At 35.4% G+C, this 26,750-nt stretch overlaps 1 protein-coding gene across 3 annotated transcripts in view; it reads right to left on the bottom strand.

The window, feature by feature from the left end:
- Positions 1-26,750, bottom strand: part of Scfd1 (sec1 family domain containing 1) — a 97,300-nt gene that overhangs the window by 46,488 nt on the left and 24,062 nt on the right. For all 3 annotated transcript variants that reach the window (XM_005376971.2, XM_013510387.1, XM_005376970.2), the window contains exons 10-14: positions 25,943-26,042; positions 13,534-13,673; positions 4,781-4,871; positions 4,000-4,073; positions 3,059-3,140 (exon numbers count right to left, since the gene is read on the bottom strand). In XM_005376971.2, the coding sequence (XP_005377028.1) occupies positions 3,059-3,140; positions 4,000-4,073; positions 4,781-4,871; positions 13,534-13,673; positions 25,943-26,042 (487 nt within the window). The remainder of the gene's footprint in view (positions 1-3,058; positions 3,141-3,999; positions 4,074-4,780; positions 4,872-13,533; positions 13,674-25,942; positions 26,043-26,750) is intronic.

A 26,750-nucleotide genomic window follows, 5' to 3' on the forward strand; every position in this document is an offset into this window, starting at 1 on the left:
ATAGATTACCCAAAACAAATGAATGGCAACAACTCACTTTTAAATTTATTAGACCCAAGTTAACTACCAAGGCCATTAAAATCCTCAGAGGATCAGCAAATGGAAAACAGAATATTTGCCAAAGTGATAGCAAACTAGTGCTTTTGGTTTTTTAGCTATCAAAATACCAGTTGCAAAATAGCTGCCAGAATTTCTAAAGAGATTAATTTGTTCTTGCATCTTGCTTCAGAAAATCATCTAATTATCAAAAGCAGCTATAATTCTAGCATCCCTAAAGAAGAAAGGTGTTAAATTGCAATAAAAACAAGTATCAAGAGAAATGCTGAGAACTCTGCCTGAGAAGATACAGTGTTCTCACTAACAGAAAAAAAACTCATTTTTTGATTAGGTGTTTACAAAAAAGTGAAGCCGAAATGGTCAAGAAATTCTGATAAAAGAGCAAGACATTACAGAGAAGTAAATCTTTAATTATGCTAACAGTATAGCCAGAGGCGGATGGTGTAACACAAGAACGTGCGAGGAGGCCACTTGAAAGCAAAAGCTATAAAGGTGGAAAATGAATAGGCATGGAAAATCTAAGAAGACATTTTTATAATTAAAAGTAATAAGAAGTGAAAACAATAAAGTTTACGTGCTCATTTTGACAAGGGAGAAGAGGAGCCTTCAAAAGACGGTTAACGTTAAAAGAAGACTATAGAGACAGGAGGTCTTTAAGCAGAATCACTGTGGTCAAGCATGGTGGCATACTAAGTAACTATAGGCAGATGATCTCAATCAGCACAAACTGATTCTGAAAATTCACTTAAAATCATTAGTGTAAAGTGCTAAGAAATCATCACAAAGAATTTCACAACTAAAGTGTACTTTATAAAGCACCCCTTCAGCTAGACAGCTTTCAGTTCCACTTGCACTTCCAGAATTTACCATCCCTCAGACTCCTTGGTCCACTCTCTGATTAAAACACAAGTCAGACCATGTAATTAAATTCCAATGACTTGAAATCATACTTAAATTTCTATCTTTTTTGACTCCTTATTCTATTACTTCCTTCTTAATAACGCACATTAGTCTTCTAGATCTTCAAACATAATGTGTCTGTCTTAATGGCTCTGGACTTATTACTGCCTCTGCCTGGAATGGCTTGCTCTAAGTTCTTCACTAACTGGCTCTTTCTCCCAATTCTGGACTCAACTCAAACATTATCTCAACAGTGATCTCTTAACCACTCAACTCCAGAGAAGGCCTCTCAATCATTATCACCTCACATTACTCTGTTCTTGTTATTCTCACATCACTAAAGTTAATTTGTTTTCTGTTTATTTACTACACCATAAGATCTAAGAGAAGAGAAAATTTACCTGTCTTGTTTACTACAGTATCTTAAGGACTTACTATAACACATACACTTTAGGAACAATAAATAGTTATTTTAGGTCATATAACTTAGTTTGTAGCAGGCACTAAGCTTGGCATTTTCCTGATATTACAGCTATGAGAACTGAGGTCAAAGTAGAACGTAAGAATTAAACTTTTTTGTTTTTGGTACTAGGGATTGAACCCAGGGCCCTGCACTGACAGCTATATCCTTAGCCTTTTATTATTTTGAGACAGTCTCAGTAAACTGCCCAGATAGGACTTGAACTTATAATCCTCCTGCCTCAGACTCCCAACGGCTGGGATTACAAGCATGCACAATTTGCCTGGCATTGAATTTGTTTTTACTTGTCTATCTGCAAATAGTACCTTACAAAGGTGCAGTACATAACACACAGCAAGTATTCAAAAGATGTTTGTTAACTGGATCATAGGGTCCTAACTATATAATATTACAGTTTCATAGATGTAAGCTAGAACTTATATTTTATTTGTTTTAGGGCAGTACATTTTTTAACTTTCTTTTATTAGATTCATGGTCTTCATGTTTAGCCATGTAAGCAAAGCATTTTTTTTTTCCTTCAGAAGAAAATTCTCAATAAAGCTCCCTGTTGTATTTCATCTGGGTTTATATGTAATCTCTCTAATAGGTAATGATTCCATGTAAAAAGATTAAAACAGCTTTTTGACATTTTATATGGGTGGTAAGAAAGTGAAAACATTAGCAGAATCACTTATTGTTTGTACAAGTATGTTTCTATTCCTGTAAGTACATGGAAAATATCAAGTATCAATATCAAGATGTGGAACAAAGAAAGAATTAGGTTACTGGCATCATAGAAATTACACAGAATTAAGTTTCATTCTGCACAGTGTCTGTTATCTATCTTTATTGTGTCCTTTCCAATGCTACATGGCTTTTTAAATCACTAAATAAGACATATAAATCTCATCTCCATAAATCCAAGATGTCAACCACATCTTTGACAGGCAGCAATTATACTCATCTTTTTAAGCAGTTTAAAAGTATTAGATCAAATGAAAAATAGAAGTCAAGTCTTAGCATATGATCAATTTACCACTGGAATTCAGCTCCAAGTCTGCAGAATAAATGAGGTAGAATACTGAAGGATTGATATTAGCTGATATGGGATAATCATGTATAAGGTAATGAGAAAAAGAACTATGATAATATTTAGAAGCCCCAATACATTTGTTTTAAAATCACAGCCTAATGAGAGACAGTAAGGAACTCTGATGTTAATGGAGTCATTTAAAATCAGAAAGTTTAGAACTAAGTCACATAAGTGATAGTAAAGGGTATTTCAGATACTTTAGTTAGATTTCTAATTCTGCCTTACTGGTGGTGAGATATGTTTGTTACCAGTAGAAAAAAATATACAGAGATGGTATTTAGGCAGTGAAACATAACAGAAATATCACAGATTCTAACCTCTATTTATTAGTGATTTTCTTGGGCAAATCACTTATCTTTCTATATTCTTAAATTTCTTCATTTGCAAAACAAATGAACAAAACATTGCTACCTAGATAATGAACATTATAATTATGCTTCGTAACGTTACAGTGAGGGCTCAATGAGATTCTGAACATGAAAGCATCTTATAACATATAAATGCTATACAAATACAGGTTATATTACAAGGGGAAAGGTTAAATTTACCTTTATATGTTCCAAAACAGCAGTGGCAACATTTGTATGTAGATCAATAAGTCTTTTTTTTTCAAGAAGTTCTGGTAAAGAACTACAAGGACCCCAAAATTAAAAATTAATCATAAAATTTTCTAGGAAAATGATACAAACTTTAATGAAACCCACACCTGGTGTTCAGGAACCTTTGAACACTAAACAGTGATAAAGTGACAAACTATCACTGAATGTAATGTGCAGACTTGACCACATACAGCATGTATTACTTTAACAAAGGTGAAATACTTATTTTAAAATAATCTGGTTCCCAAATATCATTATTTCTACTATTTGATTTTCCACTTCTAAAGTTTAAACTAGAATCAGACTACAGAACCATGAAATCTCCCTCTTAATATCAAGTTACTGAAAACTGCTTTACCTTCAACTAGCAAAGAGTAACAATAGTAATAACTGCCCTGCTTTATCATTACTTTCCTAATGAAATTACTATCATCCCTTCTTCATCAGTATGTATTTGTGATACACACTGAGCACATTCATTGTGTGGAGTTGGTACATACGCCTCAATTGTACCTCAATTCTTTTTAAAGTACTTCCCTTTCATCTCCTTCTCTCCTCCTCTCTAGATCCCTTTCCCCCGTCGAAAGGTCTCCTTCCCTGTCTCCCATCATCTTTTATTGTGTTCTTTATTTATACTTCGGGTTTCTCATGTAAGAGAAACCATGCTGTATTTCCCCTTCTGCCATCACTTTTTCTAAATGTCCTGCTGTACCCAAGAGAGAAGTGAGGTCAGTTTGAACATGTTAAAAACACAGTGGAGTTCCTTATGTTCACAGATGTATTTACTATTATATACTATTTCTTCTTATTAAAAACATGAACCATTTTTCAACCTCCAAAGTAAACCTCATCAACATAAATACTACAAAGAGGATATACTGAACATTTACCTCACAGCTGATGTTAACTTGGCAGTATTGTCAGAAAGCATACTTATGGCTCCTTCATCTTCCCCTTCTAGTCCCTAGAGGGGGAAAAAAGTGCTAGTAATTATTTACAATTTCCAGGCCCAACCATAAAAATCAACTCATATCCCTAAGATTATTGATAAATGGTAGGATTAAGGTCACCTAAAATAACAATTCTCCTCTTGAGGAGCAAGCATATGTTTGTATGTTTTTGAACCAGGGTCTGTGTAGGTAGCCTAGGCTGACCTCAAACACAAGTTCCTCCTGCTTTAGCCTCCTGAGAGCTGGGATTACAGATGTGTGCCACCACACCCAGAAAGCATACGCATTTCTGACAGTTACAGAAAAGTTTTAGTCACCTCTAATTTAATCAAACATTGATTTAGTAAATAAGTAAGGATCAACTGGCATTTTCAGATAAAGAAGCAAGCCCAGAGATTTGTCACAGGTCACAAGGTAGTGAAGAGCATAGGTGAAATCTGAATTTGGGTCTAAATATGGTAGAACAGTATTCGAATATTTATCTCTAAAACAGTCATTCTATTTTTTCAAATCATAACTCATACTATTCTTTTATAATTTTTCGACTTCAGCATTTAGGTTTTTCTTTTTAAAGATCACTTGATTAAGTGTAACTTTGTTGTTATTAAAGCAAAAGATGGCCTCAAACTTTTATGTGAGGAAAAAAAAAAAGTGAACTTCTTTATCCCTGCAGAGCTCCTTTCTTTTCCCTGTAATTCTTAGAGAGCAAACAGAACCTTACCATAATGCTTTTAAGTCGTTTGACCTCATCTTCTTGTGCTCTATAATATTCCAGTTCTTGCTGAACCGATTCTGCAACTTCTGGGAACGGACTAAAAAAAACATTGCACAAGAGGAACTATGAGTACGACATTAAAAGACTGATTTTTGTGTGAATTATGAAATATATACAATGAAGATTATTTCAAATATAACTTACTTGGATATGAATATTTAACAGTCAGAAAACATTCAACATAAAATTACACAGACTTTAAAACACATGCTGTAATATTTATAAATCAAAATAAATTTTACTTAAGTGACATTACATTTTCCCTTCATCTATATGCTGTTACAACAACACATAAAATATTTAGGTGGCTGAAAATATTAAAGAAATCACGGTATATCAATTACCACCAAGATTAACATGCAGTGTCAAAGGGTCTATTCAATAATGGCACTTAAGAAGTGTCACCTACAAGTAATTGTGAGAAAAAGATAATGTAATTCAGTACTGTTAATATCCCTGTTGGTAAAAATAGCACTTGGCCTAGTTGTGGTGGGCTTCCTTCTCAGTATCTTCCTCCAGGCCACTGCAGTTCCTCGTATTCTGTAGCCTTCGGATATAACCGTTCGGCAATCCTGGAGCAGCTCAGGTAGGAAGTGTAACACAAGACTAAACTTGGAAAATTCTAGACGTACACATGCTGATCATAAAGTGGTTGTAAGATGAGTATTTTTCATCTAGACCGTCGATGGCAAACTTTTTAGCGCTTTCAATGGTATAAACAGCCCATGGTGGCACAGGTGCCACAGGTTTGCCATCACTGCTCTACGTAGCTTTACAGAAGGCCAGAATTCTTCTCTCATTTCAACAACAAAATAAAAACCTTCCTTTCTTAGCACTGACACTTGAAAACATCTCACTGATGGTCAGCACATTTCATCCAATGGAGATTGACAGACAAGATGGGAGTCCAGAAAGGATTTGGAGGAACACAGTCCAATTTTACCCAATAACCCTGGCACTGACTTCAACTCTAGCAGTCTCTGTTGCAGAAAGTACCACTGAGGTCTCAGCATTACACTGAATAGTCAGAAGTCCTGTTCCATCTAATTGTAATGAGGACCAGCTATCATGAGAGAGCGCTTATCCTTTCAAGGCCCTAGCTTCACCGGTAAGATTCAGTACTTGAATTCCATGACCCTCAAAATCGCCAGTATCTTTTGGTCTCACAGCCAACAAAGAATGATAATTTACTGAATGTTTACTGTCTGTCAAATAGTAAGTTAAGCATTTATCTCTATTACTTTACTCCTAACCAGTCTGTTGAGATAGGAATAGTAATATATTATATATATATTAGTAAAGACAAAGCATCTTTTTAGGGATTTGACAAAAATGAGTTCCATCTCTGTCGTGACCAACAGAACGTACATAACTGCGGCCAAATTTTTGGTCATTATCTTGTCTAATTTAAAAAAAATCTCCTGAGATCAAGACAAAAGGTACAATTATAACCTCAACCATTTTGCTGATGAGAAAGTGAAGTTCAGAGTTACGTAAAACTCTATGCAGTCTCCCAGAGCCCTTGTGCCTGTTTTTATTGCAGTACAACTTGCAGGGTACCAGTTCAATCTCTTCATAAAAACCTACTTTTCAATATTCAAAGATATTCAAAAGTTTTCATTCTTTTCATATATGAATGAAGAGTTTTTTTCTCTTAAGCTTTTCTCTATGAGGGAATGTCAATTCAGTTTGCTCTTAAGTTTTTTAGATGAGATCAGGCACATTCAAGGTGGTATAGACGTAGACTTCATAAGCTTTTAAAAATGTTTCAGATACATAATGAATACTGTGGGGATAGTGGTACATATACCTGTCAGTTCTTGATACTTCACTTCCTCTTCTCTTCTCCCCTCTTGTCTGCCCTTACCCCTTACATCCCTTTCTCATCTCCATAAAGTCTACTTGCATTTCCCATCGATCTTTCTTTTTACTTTGCTCTCTAAATATACTTTGGGTTTCTCATGTAAGAGGAATTTTCAGTGTCTGACTTTTATTTCACTTAAAATTATGGACTCAAGGGCATCCATTCTCCTACAAGTAACTCAAATTTATCTTTTCTATGGCCAAATAGTACACTATTACATATCTATATATACCACATTTTTTTATTCATTCATCTGCTCATGGGTACATAGGCTACTTCCAAGATTTAACTACTGTGAGTTGTGCTGCTATAAACAGGGGTATGCATGTAATATGATCCTTTTAGCTCTTCTGGAAAGATATCCAAAAGAGGTACAACTGGGTCATATGAATTTCTATTGGCAGTTTTCTGAGGAACCTGCATACTGATCTCAGTTTACAAATCCACCAACAAGAAAGTTTCCTTTTTTCCCTTATCATTGTCAGGATTCCTTTTCTTGACTTCTCAATAACAGCCATTGTTTCTGGAGTAAGAAGGAATCTCAATATTGTTTTGCTTTGCATTTCTCTAATAGCCACAGATGTTGAATATTTTTCATGTACCTACTGGCCATTTGTACTTCTTTTGTGAATGTCTATTCATTTCAGGCTCCCCCCTTTTGACTGGCTTTTTATTTTGGGGAAGTCTAGTTTTTTAGTTCTTTATATAGTCTAGTACTAGTCCTCTGAGAGGTAGTTGGCAAAATTTTTTCCTATTCACTCTGTTGGTTGTCTTCTTTCCTTTGGAACAGCTTTTATTTTGATATAATTCAACTTGATTGTTGGTGTTATTCCTGGTGCAACTGAGGTTCTGTTGAGTCACTGCCTATTACTGTGTTGTTAGGAGCTTTATTTTACCTCCAGCAGATTTAGTTTTTGTTTTTATATCTAGGTCTTTGATTCATTTTGATTTATTACATAGTGAGAAATATGGGTCTACATCCATTTTTTTTACATGTGGATAACCAGTTTCTCCCAGCACCATTTGTTGAGGCTTTTTTCCAGGACACATTTTTGATCCCTCTGTCAAAGGTCACATAGCTAAGTATGTCTGGGGCTGTTTCTGTAACCTCAGTTCTGTTCCAATGATTCACATATATGTCTCTGTGCCAGTACCATGCAGTTTGTATCACTACAGCTCTGTAACAAAACTTGAAATCTTGGCTTGTGATGCTTCCTGCTTTGCTATTATTGCTCAGAATTTCTTTTGCTATTCTGTCTCTCTTCTAGCTCCATATAAATTTTAGCATTTTTTTTCTAGTTCTGTAAAGAATACTGTTGGTACTTTGACTGGGGTTGGTTGAGATATCATTTTCGGTAACACAGTCATTCTGACAATATTGTTCTGTCCATCTAGGAACAGGGGATGCTTTTCCATTTTTCTGATGTCCTCTTCAATCTCTTTTGTCAGTATACTACAGTTTTCATTAGAGAGACCCCCTGGTTAATTACTTGGTATGTAATTACTTTTTGTTTTTTTTGAGACAGGGTCTTACTATGTAGCTCAGGCTGGTCTTGAACTCACAGCAAACCTCCTGCCTCAATGTACAGAATGCTGGGATTACAGGTGTGCACCACCGCTCCTGGCTTTGTAAATACTTTTTGAAGCTATTGTGAGTGGAACTGTTTTCCTGATTTTTTTTGTGGGGGCTCACTGTTGGGGTACAAGAACCCTACTTATTTTTGTGTACTGATTTTGTATCCTGTAGCTTTGCTGAATTTATTAACTCTACAAGTCTTTTGGTGGAGATTTTTGGGTCTTCTATGTAAAGGATCATGTCATCTGCAAATTAAGAATAGTTTATATTCTTCCTATCCTATTCAAATCACTGTTATATCTTTCTCTTGTCTCACTGCTTTGGTTTAAGTTTTGAGTATTATATTGAGCACAAGTGGTGAGAATGGATACCCTTGTCTTATTCCTGATTTTAGAGTAACATTTACAACTGGGTTTAGCTTTTATTTTCTCCCTACTTAGTATGATGTTGGCAGTGATAAGGCCCTTCTATACCTATTTTTTGTCAGGATTTTTGTCTTGAAGGAATGTTAGATTTTGTCAAAGGTTTTTTTCTGCGTCAATTAAGATAATCAGGGCCGGTATGGTGGCACATGCCTGTAATTCCAGCACTCAGGAGGCTGAGGTAGGAGGATCTCTGCAAGTCTGAGGTCAGCGTGGGTTACATAGTTAATGTAAGGAAAAGCTGGATCACATGGTAAGACCCTGTCTCAAAAAAAAAATGATTATGTGATTTTTGTTCCCATTTCTGTTTATGTGTTGTAGTATGTTTATTTACTTATACATATTCTATCTGTGGAATGAAGCCAACTTAGTCATGATTCATGCATGATATTTTTAATGATTTGATACATTGTTTGCCAGGATCTTGTTGAAGACTTTTACATCTATATTCATTAAGGAGACTTGCCTGCTGGTTTTTTCTTTTGTTAAGTCCTTGTCTGGGGTTTAGTATCAGGATAGCCTCCAGGAATAAATCTGGCTGTGCACCATCCCTTTCGATTTCACGGAAGAGTTTAGCGAGTATTGGTGTTGGATCTTCCCTGAAGTTCCTAGTAGAATTCTGCAGCGAATCTAGTACGTCCTGGGCTTTTTTGGGTAGGGTTGTATTACTGTTTCAATTTCATTGCCTGTTATTGGTCTACTGAGGGTTTTTTATCTTCTTATTCAGTTTTTGTAATTCACATGCAGCTAGGGATTTTTCCATTCCTTGTTAAGTTCTCCAATTAATTGGAATATAAATTTTCTAACTCATTTTTATAATCCTCTAGATTTCAGTGGTGTCAACTGTGATTTCACCTTTTTCACTTCTTATTATTTTAATATGGGCTTTTCTTTTGTTAAGCTTGGCTAAGGGGTTATAAATCTTGTTTATCCTTTCAAAGAATCAATTCTGTTATTCACAGATTCTTTGCATTAAGTCTCAATTTTGTTAATTTCTCCTCTAATCTTTCTTTGCTAGTTGTGGGTTAGATTGTTTTTCAAGGATCTCGAGATACATCACTGTATTATTTATTTGGCATCAGCCTATTCTTTTAATGTGTGCACTCACCACTATGAACTTCCTTCTTGGGACTGCTTAATTTTGTCCCATAGGTTATGGTATACAGAGCCTCCACTGTCATTTGATTCTAGGAATCTTTTGATTTCTTCTCTCATTTCTTGTGTGAGCCACTGACTGTTCAATGTGTTCTTCAATTTGCACAGTTTGCACAGTTTCTGTGGTTTCATTTGCTGCTGATTTCTGGTTTCATTCCACTATGATCTGATAGTATGCTTTAGTGTCTGTCTTTTTAGGTCCTGTGGCTTTTTTGTTTTATGAAGTTAGGTGTGCCAATGTTTGGTGCATATATATTTAAAGCTGTTATCTCTTCTTTTTGTTTTTTTCCCTTTACCAGTATATAGTGTCCATCCATCTTTGACTCTTCTGATCAGTTTTGGTTTAAAGTCTACTGTGTCTGAAAAATACTATGGCTATTCTTCCTTACTTATGGGCTCTGGCTCATGGATCCACCCTTTCATGTTCAGTCTATGTTCTTTGTGGATAAGGTGTGTCTCCTATAGGCAACATATAGTTCCATTTTGCTTTTTGATCCAATCTGCTAGTCTTTGTCTTTTAGAGAATTAAGATCATTGACAATGAGAGCCATTATTGTAAGGTATTTACTAAGTCTAGTCGTTGCAGTATCTTTCCAGTGCTGATTCCTTTATTTTTTTCCCTTTTGTTTAACTACTTTTCCAATCAGATATATATTTTCCTTACAAATCTTTGGAGCTGGTGGCATCATCTCTGTCCAAGATTCTTTGACATATTTCTATAATGCTGGGTTAGTGGTCATGTATTTCTTTATAGTGTCTTTAAAGTTTTTATTTCTCTGTCAATTCTGAAAGCTAAATGTGCACATACAGAAGTCTGGATTGACAACTGTTTCCTTTTGGGGCTTGAAACACTCTCCTCCAAGCTCTCCTGGCATTTAAGGTTTGTTCTGAGAAGTCTGTTACTTGGTAGGCTTGCGTTTGGAGGCTTTGTTTTCCCTAATAGCTTTTGGTCTTCTCTCCTTTTGTTGAATTTCTCTAAGTTTGATTACGATGTGTGATAGGTAGATTTTTTCCTGGCCATGACTATCTGGGGTTCTACATGCCTCTTGTATACTAAGTATTCAATTCCTTCCGAAGATTTAGAAATTTTTCTGCTATGATTTCAGTGAATACATTTTTTAAACCTTTTGAGTCATCTTCTAATTTTTCTTTTATCCCTATGATTCTGAGGGTTTTTTTCGAGTCATCTTGCAGCTGTTGGATCCAGACAGTATGATACCTCATCATTTTTAGGAGTTTGCTGAGTTTATGATCTATTACATCCAACTTGTCTTTGATGTCTGATACTCTATCTTCTCATTCATCAAATCTGCTATTTGTGCTTTCTATTGAGTCTTTCAATAGAAAATTTTGCTTGCTTTATTTTCACAATTTGTAATTCTTTACTAAAACAGTCATTTGTATTTTTTAATGTAAAAAATTTTAAATTTTATTAGTATATGTGTTTAATACATAATATTTATATTCCTTGTGGGAAGTTGATATATGTACATAACACACCTTAATAATGTTTAACTCAATTAGTTTCTTCCTTAAACATTTTATTAGTAAAATCCTTTATTTGTTTAAAGAAATCCTCTTTAAGCTCATTAGTTATCTCATGAATTTGCTTATGTGTTTCTTTGGTCTCTTCAAACATTTTGGCCATTTGGTTTTTGAATTTTTTGTCTGTAACTTCATCTACTTCAATGTCAATGAGATCAGCTTTTGCGGAGTTAAGACTTTTTGGAGGCATCTTGTTGCCTTGTTTTCTCATATTACTATTGTTTTTGTATTGCAGGTTGAAGATCCATTGAGGTCACTACTGTGGAGATGGCTTTAGTTAGATTCTGTCTCAAGTGTAATGGGAACATCCATTTTAAAATATACCATATCCTGTATCAATAATGTTTCCCCAGTGAATTTCAATTTCTTTTACTTCATCATTCTGTAGGAAAATGTAGACTATAGAGTTCCAAAGGAAAGAATATTACTGAAAGTAAAATAAGTTATAATAGTACCCAAGATGGCCACAATTAGAGATAGTAACTTTTCTCTTCAGGGAAAGTTAAAATTTTATAACAATATGATTTCAAAAAATAAAGCGGTGAGTATGAAAACAAAACAAACTTCAGCATATTATGCCAAATTTGTATCCTATTTGTTTTTAAACATAAAAGTTAAATGAGGCCCAAAGCAGCTATACAAAGCATATAGATAGATCTATATCTATATCTGTATTTATTTTAAATATTAGTATTTCTGTAACTGATCAATAGTATTCTTCTATTTCTCTGAGAAATATTTTGTTTCTTTCTCTAGCCATCATGACTACTAGATAACTTCTATAGCAGTTACTAATCCTATCAAGTACTCCTAACATTTAACAGATGGGATATGTTTATCTGCCAACAACAAATTACATGGCAAATCACTACAATATTTTCACTCATAATTTCTAATGTACTTTGAATAAGTCTCTGGGCTTCAGGCTTAGGTGCTCCATGTATGGATATGTAATATGAGGCTTAACATGTTCTGCAGGCTTGAACCACCAGCCATGACTGGCTCACCTGGCAGCTTGTACCACTGGTCGTACAAATGGATTTAATCACTTTTAACACTTTTTACTATGAAAATTAATAAAACGTCTACAGATGGATCGAATCTGGTTAGTTGCTTGAATGTGAGTAATTACTGTCTAAATATAAATACTGTTCATACCAATCAAAATTACAATAATCAAATTTTTTACTAAATTAAAAGAAATGCATTCATATTGGTGAATATTATCCATAATTAATTCTCTAAATTTTAACATGGAAATCTTACATGTACTTACATTGCTGGTGTGTATAATATGCATTTACAACAGTTGTACCACAAATTAGCTGTATTGCAATTTTTTATACCATTTTAATATTTTCCTTAAAGAACTATAGTATGATGACACATGGTCTGCTAAATCAATGCCTTTGTTTGCATTACTGTAATCAAAGACCCCCCGAGAAGTGTTATAAGCTGCCCACGGGACAGTCACGCATGTCCTACTGCCAGTGCAAGCTGGTGGGAATGATCGAATCCGCATTACGGAGCCACCTGAGAGGGAGAGATATGAATGACAGCCCTGCCGTGAGTATGTTAGCGAAGGCACTCAAGGAACAAAAAGGAAAAATCTCATTCCGAAGTTCTCTATCACAAAATCTTATTTAAAGAAAGGTAGAAGCCAGGTGTATGGTGCACACTCAACATTCTGAGGCAGGAGGACTGCAGGTTTGAGCCCAGCCTGGGCAATTTAGTGTAAGGCTATCTCAAAATAAAAATAAAAAAGTGCTGGAGATGTAGCTCAGTGTGAGGGGCCTGGCCTCAGCTCCAGTATCACAAGGAAAAAAAAGGAAAAGGAATGATCTTGTAAGGGCCAGTGCAGTCAGAAAGACAATCTGTGAAATTTACAAAATCTAATGGGATGAGTTTATTGAAGAGAGAGGTGGCCCCAACAAAATAAAAACTAACAAGAACCACAGGAATGAGGAAGAAAACAAGTAATAAAGATGTGTATCTATGGGCTATTTAATTATAGCTCCCACTCATTATGTGAATGAACCATCATGACCTTTTGGTATTTTTCTCAAATTCATTTGGGTTATATAGTGTCTTCATTTCACTTTAAGGGAAAAATCCTAGTGATATTTTTCTTATTTACCTTCCTTTGTGTTTCTGCCAAAATCTATCAACTGGAGTTAAATCATAAGACTTCTTGTTTTTTCTCTTTGGTCTAGCACCAGCTGGAGAGTTTTCCACTCCTGAAGATTCTTCCAAATTTACTCTGTTTAAGTGGAAATCCTATGAAAAAAAGTAATCCTGGTTTAAATAACCATTTTCTGAGTTTAAGAGCCACAACATTTTCTATATGGAAAATGATCAACATACAATTCTTCCTGCCCTTCCTAATATTTCTGGGGGAAACACAGATCTAAAATTTAAAAAGGTATTCCTCCAAGCTTTTTTATATACAAATGTACTTATCATTTTTTATAAAGTTTATCAGTTTAACGGAACTAGTAGATGTATATGATGGATCTTTTAAATATACAAAGGAAAGAAATCATGTTAAGATCCTTGTGTATTCTTTTAGAAAAATCTTCATGCATTTGATAGTTATACTGGCATAAGCATATTATCTTTTACTTTAAAGATGGATACACACACACACACACACACACACACACACACACACACAGTTTTTGTCTTTCTCGATCTGTATAGGTACAGCTACCTAATCTTGATTGTGGCCAAAGTAGGTTCACTTTTGGCCTCATCAATTTTTTTGACTAAGCTTTTTGGTATTTGGTTGTTTCCAGAAAAACAAAAACAAAAACAAAAAATATACTTTTTTTTTGAGACAGGGTCTCACTTTTATCTCAGGCTGGCTTCAAACTCACTCTGTGTCCCAGGCTGATCTCAAATTTGCACTCCTCCCACCCTGGCCTCCCAAGTGATGGGATTACAGGTGTAATCCTGTATAAATATGTAAGCCTGGCATAAATGTAATTTTTAAACTCTGGGAGAGTCTTAACATTTGGTGTTACTTTATTGATGGACTATATTTTTTAAAATATTAAAGTAGAAGCTACAATAATTATAGCACTCCCTTTCACATAAATACTAAAAGCTGGCCAGATGACTAGCTGTTAAACTTTTCCATCTCAGACTAATTTTACTCATGTGATGCTTTTTTTCTTTTGGTCTTTCTCAAAAAAATAAAAAAAAGAAGAAAAACCAAACATACAACAGGTAAATACTGAAGTATCTTTTCTCTCCTTTATTCCTCTTCTTGCATTAGAACTGTGTTTTTTCCCTGTGTTAACAGCAGTATTCAACTTTGCTCAATAGTGAGTTATAAGAAAAAACATGGCTATCAACAAGTGAGTTAAAGAATGATAAACAAGAAACTATATGGAAAAATTATTAAGCTTGACTGTGACATACTATCTTAGTTCTAGGTATTGAGGTACATTTTAAAATAATGGTATTCTAGGTCTTGACTAAATATACAGGACACAATTTAATCAGATAAAACAAGGCTAACAATACCAACTGTAGAGTATACCCTGTAACTTTCTAAATAAATCCTTTATAAGACTTGATTTTCTGCCACTTTTTTCCTTTGACATAAAAAAGGATGTGAAATATATAAATATCTAACTGCCATAATGGAGCAACATATATTCTGTTAAATTATAGAAACAATGAGGCACTCTTTTCTTCCTATATAAGTGAAGCCCATCAAAGAGAAAATTCACCAAAGAATAGCTACCTTTTATGTGTAAGGTGCTGTTCTTAGTACTTTATACTTATCATTTGATCCTTACGATAATTCTTAGAAGTGATAAAACTGCCATTTCAAAGATGAAAAAATCTGAACCACACAGAATTTATTGGTCAAGGTTATATAGAAATATGTAGCAGAACTTAGATTAAAACCCAGCCGTCTGATTTTAGGGACACTGCTTTTAAGCATTACGCTAATTCTATCACAGAAAGAACACAGCTACTTGGAATCAGATCCTTTCACTTGAAATCACTGCAATGTAGAAAATGGTGAAGACAGGCAGTTTAAAGATCAGAGTTATAATAAATGGTTAGAATGATAAAGAATACACTAGGTTATATTTCAACCTGTTGATACTGTCCTTCTAGTAGGCGCCATCATATTACATATCAAGAATATCTGTGACTTTTAAAATGTCTCTGTTTCTCATCCACATGTATCATCTACACTTTGTACAAGTCACCCATATGAAAACAAGGTAAAAAGAGCAGAACTGTGAGAAAGCACTTTATGCAATATAAACAATAAACAGATACTAAATAGTCACAACTGAGAAGAATCCTAGCTTTAAAAATTATCTAACAAGATACTGGAGAGAAACATGTTTAAATAGTTAAGCTTTATTAACTAGAATTTCTAGTGAAATACTATTTCCATGGTGATGACACAGCTCATTCAAAATAAAAGTAACTTGTTAGCAAAATTACTGTTCTAAAAATAGGAGAACATATCATTATTGAAGTACTGATGGAATACATAAAACTCAAAATGAAAAGGGAATAAAAGATGTTAAGTGCTCTGAGAAACAATATAATAGCAGTAAGAACATTTCCATTGTTTGCATAATAGCAAGGCAAATAAGGAAATGTAATTTGTCTTAAAAATTGGGAAATTAGAACACTCTGTGCTGAACTCAATCATGTGAAAGCAACTGAACGTTTATACACAAACAAAAGACAACACAATCGGTTTTAATATGGTAGAGTATAATGTGTTTCCCTGGAGACAGTCGCATTTTCCTGACTTAATACTGGACAATAGCACCTCAAATCACCAGATAAAAGCAACTCGCACTAGGAAATGCTAAAAACACTGAGAAGACTTCAGCAATCTTTTTTTTTTCTTTCACGAGTTAATGCAGATCAATAGAGCCACACATGGCTAATGTTAACAAAATTTCCTCTGGTAATAGCCGTGACACCTATTTATGCAGAAAGAAGGTTTATATTCACATATTTAGAAAGCCAAGTAAAATAAAGATAATTTTTGTTTGGCAAGAATTTAGTACCCTTTTAACTCCAAATAGTATTACAGTAATTACTGAACTAGTTGATTCAACTATCTTGTACTTTGGAGTCATAAATAAAAACCAGAGTTTTCATACTGAGGTGATAGTACCTACCCTAATGATGTCCTTTATCTTGTATTATCAAGTTACTCAACAAGAAGGAAATAGGTGCTGGGGATTTAGCTCAGAGGCACAGCACCTGCCTGGCAAGTGTGTGGTCATGAGTTTGATTCCCGGTACCGGAAAAAAAAAAAAAAAACAAGAAGAAATAGAGTACAGGAGGAAAAACATAAAACTATGGAACACAGACAAATATTTTGTAATAATGCTGGAAGTGGGCAGAACTGAATGATGTAACGAAGAGGAAAGAAAACTATCCATCAGCTGCACTATCTCCCAAAGCTGTTTCCTAGTCTGTCCTCCGTAAACTAATGTGCTTTCAATCATTTGAAGATGAATGCCTATGTTGTCTCACATGAAGTGAAGGAGAAGTCTAATCTCCTGAAAGGAGTGCAACCTTCTAGAGAAAAGCTTCACCATAAGAATTAAATAATTTGGGTCTAGGGATAACATCAGTGAAACAAATGATAAAAAGTGTGATGACACATGCGTATTTTCTCTACAGCAGACAAATACTTCTATAAATCACAATTATTTCCTTTAGACTTGAGATTTACTTTAACAGATAAGGAAAACCTGTTTCATTGCTTTTTGTCAATTATAAGACAACCTTTAAAATGTTAGATACAAGACAAATGTAGGACACACGCAAGTATCATTGTCTTAAGATCAATCAACGGACTGATCTAACAGCAATGTCTCTGCTAGTTACAATCTGATTTTTCTGAATTAAAACATTATTTGAAAATTTAGGGAAAATGATTTTCCCTGAAACTTGTTTCCCATGAGAGGAAATTGTAGACACTAATCTCCTACTTCAATGAGCATGGATAACTATAAAGCTCAATGAAAAGAGTCTGGAAGCTTTGGAAGAAGCACTAGTTGCAGACTAGAGCTTATTTGTAATCCATCACTCCACAGAGACACATACATGTTAAATACATGGGCTCCTAGCTATAGTTACATAAATCACTCTAATAACACTTCTTTCTTAAATGGCTGAAGAGACAAAGATTCATGATGGTGATGATGTGTGGAATTTAAACCATCCTACAACTTAAATCCAAGTGTTTTCTGCTTTATCTAATAGTTACATGATTTCTTTGGCTCATATAAATTAGCCTGTCAAACAAAACTCAAGTACAGTAAAGATTAAAGCATATTCTTTATAATGAAACAGCATCAGCCCTACAATGAAGCTTTTAAATTGTATGCAAAATCAACAATCACTAAACAATTTTACAGTTTCATTTTACAACTGTACATTATAACAACATGAGTTCTTTAATTCTAGGGACTGGGAAACATCATGAGATGCTGTCTTTCTTACCACTGAAAATATGTAGAAGCAAAGATATTTCAGTGGAGATAAACAGCCCTAGTATCCCAGACTGTCGTCTCTAAATACTATAAATTTGTCATGTAAAGGAAATAAAAGCTTTTGGAAAAACGGCTGGGTACAGGTCTGAAGCATCTGAAGTGATGAACCAAGAACTTTTTAGTATCTGAAGCCATCAAAAACAAAGTCAAGTAAAGAGGACACTGAATCCAACATGACAGACCAAAAAGGAGTAATCTGAGCATAAATATGAATAACTGTAATAGTCTACACATATCTCAATTCTAAAACTCCATTAGTTCACAAAGTAATAGTAAAGAAAGAACAATTTCACTGACTGTCTTTACAGATTGCTAGGGTGTTAGCACAAACTAAAACTTGGCAAAAAGAAACAAGCATTTGTTCTAAGTAGTTGATAAGGGAATTTCTGTATATAAGAAAGATGCAGATAGAATAACAGTAGTAAGGAATTGCTATTTGCCATTGTTAATACAATGAAGAGAAAACAATTGTCAACAACATCAAAACGTTTGGCAAAAATGTTTATGGAGAACTGTGTACTGGACAGACTACACTGACAATACCCCAACCCGCTGATCAATGTCATCGTTCACACTGGGACAAACTGACATTATGCCTTCTATTGCTGTATAGTAGAAACTACACAACCCTACGCTAGGTGATCTTGACAAAGAATTGACCCAAATCAAATCAAATCAAATCTTTAGATCTGTCAGTTCACTGGAAATACTGAGGACAGAGAACCACGTTCAACTGTACTATAAGGATACAATCGGTCAAGTGTAGAAACACAGGAAATTCCACAGAAAAATGACCCAATTCTTTGGACCAAAATATAGCAATAAAAAGAGCTGGGGTGGGCAGAACTGCAGACTGAGAAGTAAGAGAGATACCAACGAATACAATGTATGGGTATTATTTGGATCCTTATCTGAATAAACCAACTCCACATACGTAGCTTTGAAATGATTTGGAAATAATTAGGAACACAGAACTGGTACTGGATATTGCTAAGGAATTATTTCTAATTTTGTGGGGTGTAATAAAAATATTAACTTTTTTCTTTTTGCAGCACTGAGGATTGAACCCAGGGTCTTCACACTCATCTACAACACTAGTGCTCCCATTTTTTTCTTTGAGATAGGGTTTTGCTATGTCACTGAACTGCACAGTCTGGTCTTGAATTTGAGCACCTGCTGCCTCAGTCGCCTAGACTTCTGGGATTACAGGAGTGCAGGGTCATCCCTGATCAATTACCTTTTTAAAACAGATATGTAAAAATATTCTTTCATAAAATCAGCTAATACCAGGAAGCTGAATAGTATACATGGGAGTTCAATATAGGATTATTTAATTTTGTGTTATTTGAAATATCCCCTAAAAATTTAAAAATTTTTTGAAGTGCAAACCGTAATTGTTTTTGCCATTGTGATTGTGAAATGGTTTCATCATACTAAATATTTGAATCACTATGATGTAAGAACTTCCCCCTGGAGATCTAGATTGGACAAGGAACAAGAGATACTGTAAATAAATACTTCATACAACTGAAGTTTGAGGGTTGGTTGGCTTAGACTAAGCAGCACCACCTCACCTTCTTCAGAGCTGCAGGTGTTCTATAAGCATCAGCAATGCCTGGGATGCTTGCCCACTCATTAAAACAAGCGTTTCTTTTATTCTAGGAATCATTAGCTGGAAACCCTGCCACAGATACATTCCTGGCAACATGCAATATGCAAACATTTTCTGTCAGTCTTTATGTGATAATTTCAACTGACAAGCCATTCATTCAGTCTTTAAACCAGTGTAAGAAAAGTGGATGTTGAAGTCAGGTGTGGTGGTACGTACCTCTAATTCTAGCATTCTGGGAGGCTGTGGTAGAGGGTTGCAAGAGTGAGGGGAAACTGACCAAATTAGCAACTAAGTAAGACCTTGTCTCAAAATAAACAATAGAAACAACAAAACAATAGAAAAGGTAGAGGGGCTTAGTGCAAAGGCCCTTAGTGCAAAGGGTCTAATCCTCAGTACTGGAGAAAAAATACAATATATACATATTATGTATCACTTCCTGTTGTACTCTTGTATGTGTGTTACTGGAGCTTGAGTTTAGGACCTCTGCACTGAGGTACATCCCTAGTCCTTTTTATTTCTCTATTTGAGACAGAATCTCTCCGAGTTGCCTAGACGGGGCTCAAACTTGTGATCCTCCTACCCCAGTCTCCCAAGTGACTGGGATTTTCTGCTGTATTCCTGAGTGGCAAAAAAACATGCTGTATGGAAGTGCCTACATATCTGTATAAATTCTATTTCACTATTTCAAATAAGAGTTAACAATAGAGGGCTAAAGATATAAAGAGATTCTAAGATTTTAAAAAAGAAAAAGTACAAAAGAAGATACCCTTTGATTGAGGACAAGCATCTTTGCAGTTGAACAATCAAATCTACCCCTTCCACAACCTAGATAAAATAAAAAGAAATAATGACTAATTATTAATTTTGGATCTTACATCCCAATAAAAGGAAACAGGCATTGCCAAGTTTTTCATCAGAAGAGTGTATTTTCCAGTATAAATAATCTTTCTGACATACAAGGATGCTGTCTGAATTTTCATAGTTGTTTCCAAGGTTGAATATATACAAATAATTACCAATGCTCCAGATTTTCAAAGATATTTGATATAAAAAGCAAGCTGCAATGCTACTTAACAACTCCTTTCTAAACTTTTACTCCACCTTGTGGAGGCAAAGGGTAAAAGTTTTAAAGGTCTGAAGAAACTTCAACAGTATGTTTTAAAATCAACAAACATGGCACAGTTATATAATCTATAACATCTCAGTTGGAGCTTATTTGTATCTAGAAACTGCATTACAATTAATTAATAGAATTAGATCACTGTAAATTGTGCAGTATAATGAGCCTCTTCAAAGATGGCCAACTTTTTATTATGTAAAAATTAAAACAAAAGCAACTCTACCGTTTCCTTTTACCATCTTTTATTTGTAAAAGGATATTTTGACTCCAAAGAGTAGGAAATAAAAATTATGGCCAGTATAAAACTTATCTCATGCTTACTATCATTATTTTCATTTCATGCTGGAACATTAAGGCCCAGCATTTAGGACTACTGTTAGACTTAGTTTTGGGGAATGTCTAAGTGATGCACCACGATTTTCCTCTCTCAGAAGAAGGACTCAACATATCCCCTTATACTGAAACTGCCTCTACGTGTGTCTTATCTCCTACACTGTACTGTACTCTCAGCACCTGGAATTTTAATCTCCTCCACCCAGAGGAGTTAGAACCGGCCAGGAAACATCAAGTTCAGGAATTACAAAGTACCCCTAGGTATCTCTGTGCTCCAGATACCCTCCACACTGCCACTGGCAAGGAAGACCAGGTAGTAGCTCGTCTGTTTGTTCTCAGAAGACCCTCACCCCAGGCTGCCACCCAAGAGTCAGTCCAAGTATGACTTGAGACTCTCCAGTCTAAATCATTGGTCCACTAATCCCTGCACGACTCCTTTCCTCCTGCTCCTCCCACGTGCTCTCTCCCATTCTTGGTCAACATTTGAAATCCTTCTCTAATAACATCTGACTCATACTTAGTAGCAAAACCTCCCACTTCGAACAGCCCCTCTAAACTTCTCCTGTACTTTTGGGCTGTAGCTGAACTCCAAATGGCTATCCTCTGCAATCTTCTGAGGTAACTGTTAAGTGTTTTTCTTTTTTCCTCTGGCTGCACTGGATCAAACCCAGGACTCAGGACCTTTGCACTGAGGTACATCCCCAGCCTCTCTGATTTTTTTGAGACAGAATCTCTCTGAGTTGCCCAGCCTGCCTCAAACTTATGATCCTCCCGCTTCAGTTTCATGAGTGACTGGCGTTTTCCATTTTACACCTGAGTGGCAAAAAAACATGCTTTACCAAAGTGCCTATTAGTATACACCGTTTCATTGTTTCAAGCAAGAGTCAGTAGCAGAAGGCAACATCCTCTTTTTTTTTTTTAAATTTTGAGACAGGGGCTTGCTGAATAGCCCAAGCTGGGCTAAAACTTGCAGTCCTTCTCCTTCAGCCTTCCAGCGTGTCAGTATTACAGGAATGCACCACCACACCTGACAACAATTTGTTCTCACCTCTCACACGGCATATCAGTGGGCCTGGGGCTGAGATTGTTGCTACTCCAACATCCTTATTTGCCCTCTTTCCTAGAACAACTTTAGTTCTGAAACTCGCATCACCAGCCTGTAGCAGTGGTCTCTATCTGGGCAACACTGCCCCTTCCTATTCCCCTTCCGTGGGGCTTATCTGACAATGTGTAAAAACATTCCGGTCATCACAACTGAGGGAATGCTACTGGTACTATTATGTAGGATGGAGGACAGGGACAGTAAACCTCCTACAACGTACAGTACCCGCCCCCCCATGATCTGGTCTGAAAACATGAATGCCGAGATTGAGGAACACTGCTCTACATTACTCATGGCCGCCTGCAGGACACTCATACCTTCTGCATTAATTGTCTTCATTCCAACTGGTAAACAGGCAGTAATTTCCCTCACTTAAAAAAAAAGTATTTTCTGAACTCATTTTTCCTTTAGGCAATCATTTTCTTTGCTTTCCTCCACAGAAAAACACTTTCACAGTTTTTTATTTTTGTTTATTTCTCGAGACAAGATCTTGCTATGTAGTTCAGGTTGGCCTTAAGCGAGCTATACAGCCCAGGGTGGCCTCAAACTCATAGTAATCCTGCTTTAGTTTTCAGAGTGCTGGCATATGCACCACACACTTTTATGGTTTTAAAATGCTTCTCTATTCACTCTTAAAACCATTTCAACATTTTAGCCCAACTATGTGGAAATTGCTTTTGTTCAAGTTACTAATGACCTTGATATGGGCACACAGATGGGTGACTTCTCAGTCATCAGTTATCCCTGCCTTCTCTTTGAAATATTTAATTCATAATCGATATATAATTCATTAGCTTCCAAAAACTACCCAGATAAGAGTTCTCTCATTTTACTGGCTTCTCCTTCCTATACTGCTGATTCCTACTTATAAAGTTGCCTTTTAAATGCAGAAGGGCCTCAAAGTTCAGTTCTTGGTCCTCTACTTTTTTCTATCTATATTCATTCTCCAGGTGATCTCTTCTTGTCTCTTGGCTTTAAATACCATCCACAATTACCCCTACATTTATTTCTCTAGATCAGATTTTTCTCCTGAACTCCAAACTCACGTCTACCTACTCAGCAAGTATACTTGGGTATCTTAATAGTCTTTCCACATTCAACATGTCCAAAACTAGACCACTGATCCCCCACATACCACGCTGCTCCTTTCCAAATCTTTTCCATCCCAATAAACAGCATCCTTTCATCTGCACAGGACAAAATTTTGGGAGTCTTCCTTGATACTTCTTTAGATCCCACATCCAACTCACCAACGAACCTTATAATCTTAAATTCAATAGACAATTACAGCCTTCATCATTTCACTCTTGTTGAAAGCCATTATCATCTTTTTAAGGTAATTCCAAAAGCCCTTAATTGATCTCCTTACTTTTCCTATGGCCTCATGGGCTCTATTTTTAACAGCAGCTAGAGTGAGTGCTCAAATGTATATGAGATTGTCCCTCTTTCACTCAAAATGGCAATGTGGTTCCTCATTTCTCTCAAATTAAAAGTCAGTGTCTTTACACTGTCCTACACTATACTGCTTCTGTGTCTTATTTAATCTTACCTCTGGCTACCCTACTCCTCTCTTCACTGTGGCTACCTGACGCTTTGCCATTTTAGAAGGCTGGTACCCTTCTAGAATGTTCTTTTCCCAGATAGCTATACCATTCCCTACCTTATCTCCTTTAGATCTTTTCTCAGGTATAATTTTATCTGTTAGGGCTTTCTTATTTAAAAGTTTCACCATTAATTACTTTATATCCTTTAGGGTACTTGCCTCTCTCTCCTACTAGAATGTAAGCTCCAAAAAGGTGGGAGTATTTTTGTCTAATTCAGCGATGGTGAACCCTTTAGAGATGAGTGACCAAACTGTAATGCAAAACCCACTTACTTATTGCAAAGTGCCAACACTGCATACTGAGATTTTAGTTTAGAAAGAAAACAACTGTTATCTGATGTTCAGCTGCTGGGGTGACTTGGAGTACATGCCAACAGAAAGGGCTGTGCATGCCTGCTGCAGCATATGCGCCAGAGATTTGCCACCACTGGTCTAGAATGTTTGCTAAAGAGTAGGTACTCACTAGATAAATTCAGTCTTACCAATGTCTTATTTAACCTCCTATAACCAGCTTCCATGTGTAAACTGCTCAATTACTCAGGGTTTAATTCAGTAGTTCCTCTGATTCTTCTTGTCCTCTCTACTGAAATTATGATTTTCTTGACAGTCTTCCTAGCCTCATGGCATAGGACTTTAGGATGGAGAAATGGAACTGCCAATGTCCATTGGTAATTCTAAATCTGACTTAAGTAAATACCTTAGAGTTAATATCTAGGTTTGAAATAAATGAACCATTAGCTATTAAAATAAATTATCTATTTCATTTCTTTATTTTTAATTTTTTGTGTGTGGGGATGCTAGGAATTAAAACCAGGGCCTCAGATATGGTTTTAAGCATTAGCAGCTGCTATACCACTAAGCTATTAGGCTCTGCATTTTGTGTGTGTGTTACTGGGGATTGCACCCAGGGCTTTTGCCCTCTACTTCCTTTTGAGACAGCATCTTGCTAAGTCACTAAACTGATCAGGCTGAGCCTGAACTTGTGATCCTCCTGCCTCATCCTCCAGAATGCTGGGTTTATAGGAGAGTTCCACCACATACAGCTTCCATTTCCTTTTTATATGACATTCCAGGCAATCTCCATAATAATAATACTATTATATACCACAATCCCTAGAAGCCTGGGCTAGGAGTTAGTAAACTAGAATGACTGCCTTAGAACCAATGATCGGGGTTCAAATTCTTTCATCTGTATGTCTTAATTTTCCTATCTCACATGGAGATCATTCTGCTATCACATACTGATTTGATAGAAATTTCCCGTGTATATATTGTCTTTCCACAGCCTTTGAAGGTTGGGGCTATTTATCTTTGCCTCTCACATACTAAACAGATTATTTAGCTGATGAATGTATGTAAATATAAATTTTGTGCTTTATGCATGAAATTAGACATTAAGAATTATTTTAGAAAATTTACAATGTAACATAAAAAAATAATGCTTATTTTTACCATGAGGTTTAAAGTGATTCCCAGAGCAAAACGAGCAAATGCATCTTTTCACACCAGGGAGAAAATACACACATGCACACAATCACAATCTGCCAAAAAATCTATACACACTTCAGGAAAAGAAAAATAGTATGATATTTTTTCAACAGATGGTGTTACCCTTGTATGGAGGACATTAGAGGATATCATATATTGCAGAAAATCCACTACATGCTGGTCGTTAGAGAAGAAATTGAAAACGTATGTGCAGCAATCTCAATGACCAAGGTTGCCTAAGCAGCAGTGCACCATACTAATAAATGTCTGGAAGCTAATGGCCACCACACTTTGAGCACCTCTTATAATTGTACAGGCTAAAGGTAACTTGTATTAATCTCATGATGTATCAATAAGTTTAGTATTAAAATATTTATATGAAGTTTTCTTTTCCCGAAGTGTGTACACATTTTTTGGTGGAGGTTGTATATGCACACACACCTGCACTTTCTTCCCGCTTCTTCAGTATAAAAATTTAAAAAGGTATGCTTGTTCATTTTCCTTCATCATTTTCCCCTCATTACTGTAAAAAATACCACCAATATATGCTATAATTTACAGATCATAAATTTGGAACTTTAAACTTCGATGCTTCACTATATTCCAGCATCCACAACACTAATTTTTACTCATATTTTTCAGCTTCATCCTTGTTTCTATAACATGATGTTAATTTAAAGCCACCACTGAATGTTACCAGACTTTGGCAGTAAATACTGTATGATTCCTCTTACCAGGACATCATGCACCAGTGCTTGATATGTCCAGGTATGGTGTAAAGGAGTCGCCAAATCTACGTTTCTGTCCACGAGGACTAATAAAGGCCTTTGGAAGCTGTAAATATATTAAAAAATTTTTTTATAGCAATGTATACACTTAAAATTTCCTAATCCTCTGTACACAGTAATTAGCATTTTGATATAAAGAGAATGTTAACACTGAACACCTATAATACTTTATATTTCTTTTTAATATGGTCAGTCAATTATGCAAATAGACTGGACTCCTTAAGCTGCAGATACCTAAGGCCATACTACCCCGAACAAGCGTGATCTCGGATTATATACCTTAGAACCTATAAATAATACTACATTGTACATCTTACTCAGGGAAGTTTCTTAAAGGAAAAAAAATTAACATAAATACATTTACAGAATAACTTTTGTAGTTAAAATCAGTTGTTGCTAAGATATATATTTCGTATTTTTCAAAAAAGGCCAGAAAGAATTTTTACTATCAGATTCAGGAAAAATTATTTAAAAGACTACAATCTCATAAATTTACACAAATGTTTGATAGTTTCATAAATTACAAATTATAATTTTTATAAACACAAATTGTAAAAAGTAAACTCTAGAGCAGTGGTGGCGAACATATGGCACATGTGCACAGCAGGCTGTCTATATCATTGCAAGCCCTAAAAGGTTCGCCATCACTGCTGTAGAGCCTCAAGAAACCTTATTCTATTAGAATACACAAAGGAAAACATTATGTCCCAATGGTATTGAATTATATAACTATTCACTTAACAGAAAGGTATGT

The sequence above is a fragment of the Chinchilla lanigera genome, unplaced genomic scaffold (assembly GCF_000276665.1).
Source record: "Chinchilla lanigera isolate Chin_1 unplaced genomic scaffold, ChiLan1.0 scaffold00008, whole genome shotgun sequence".
Taxonomy (NCBI): domain Eukaryota; kingdom Metazoa; phylum Chordata; class Mammalia; order Rodentia; family Chinchillidae; genus Chinchilla; species Chinchilla lanigera.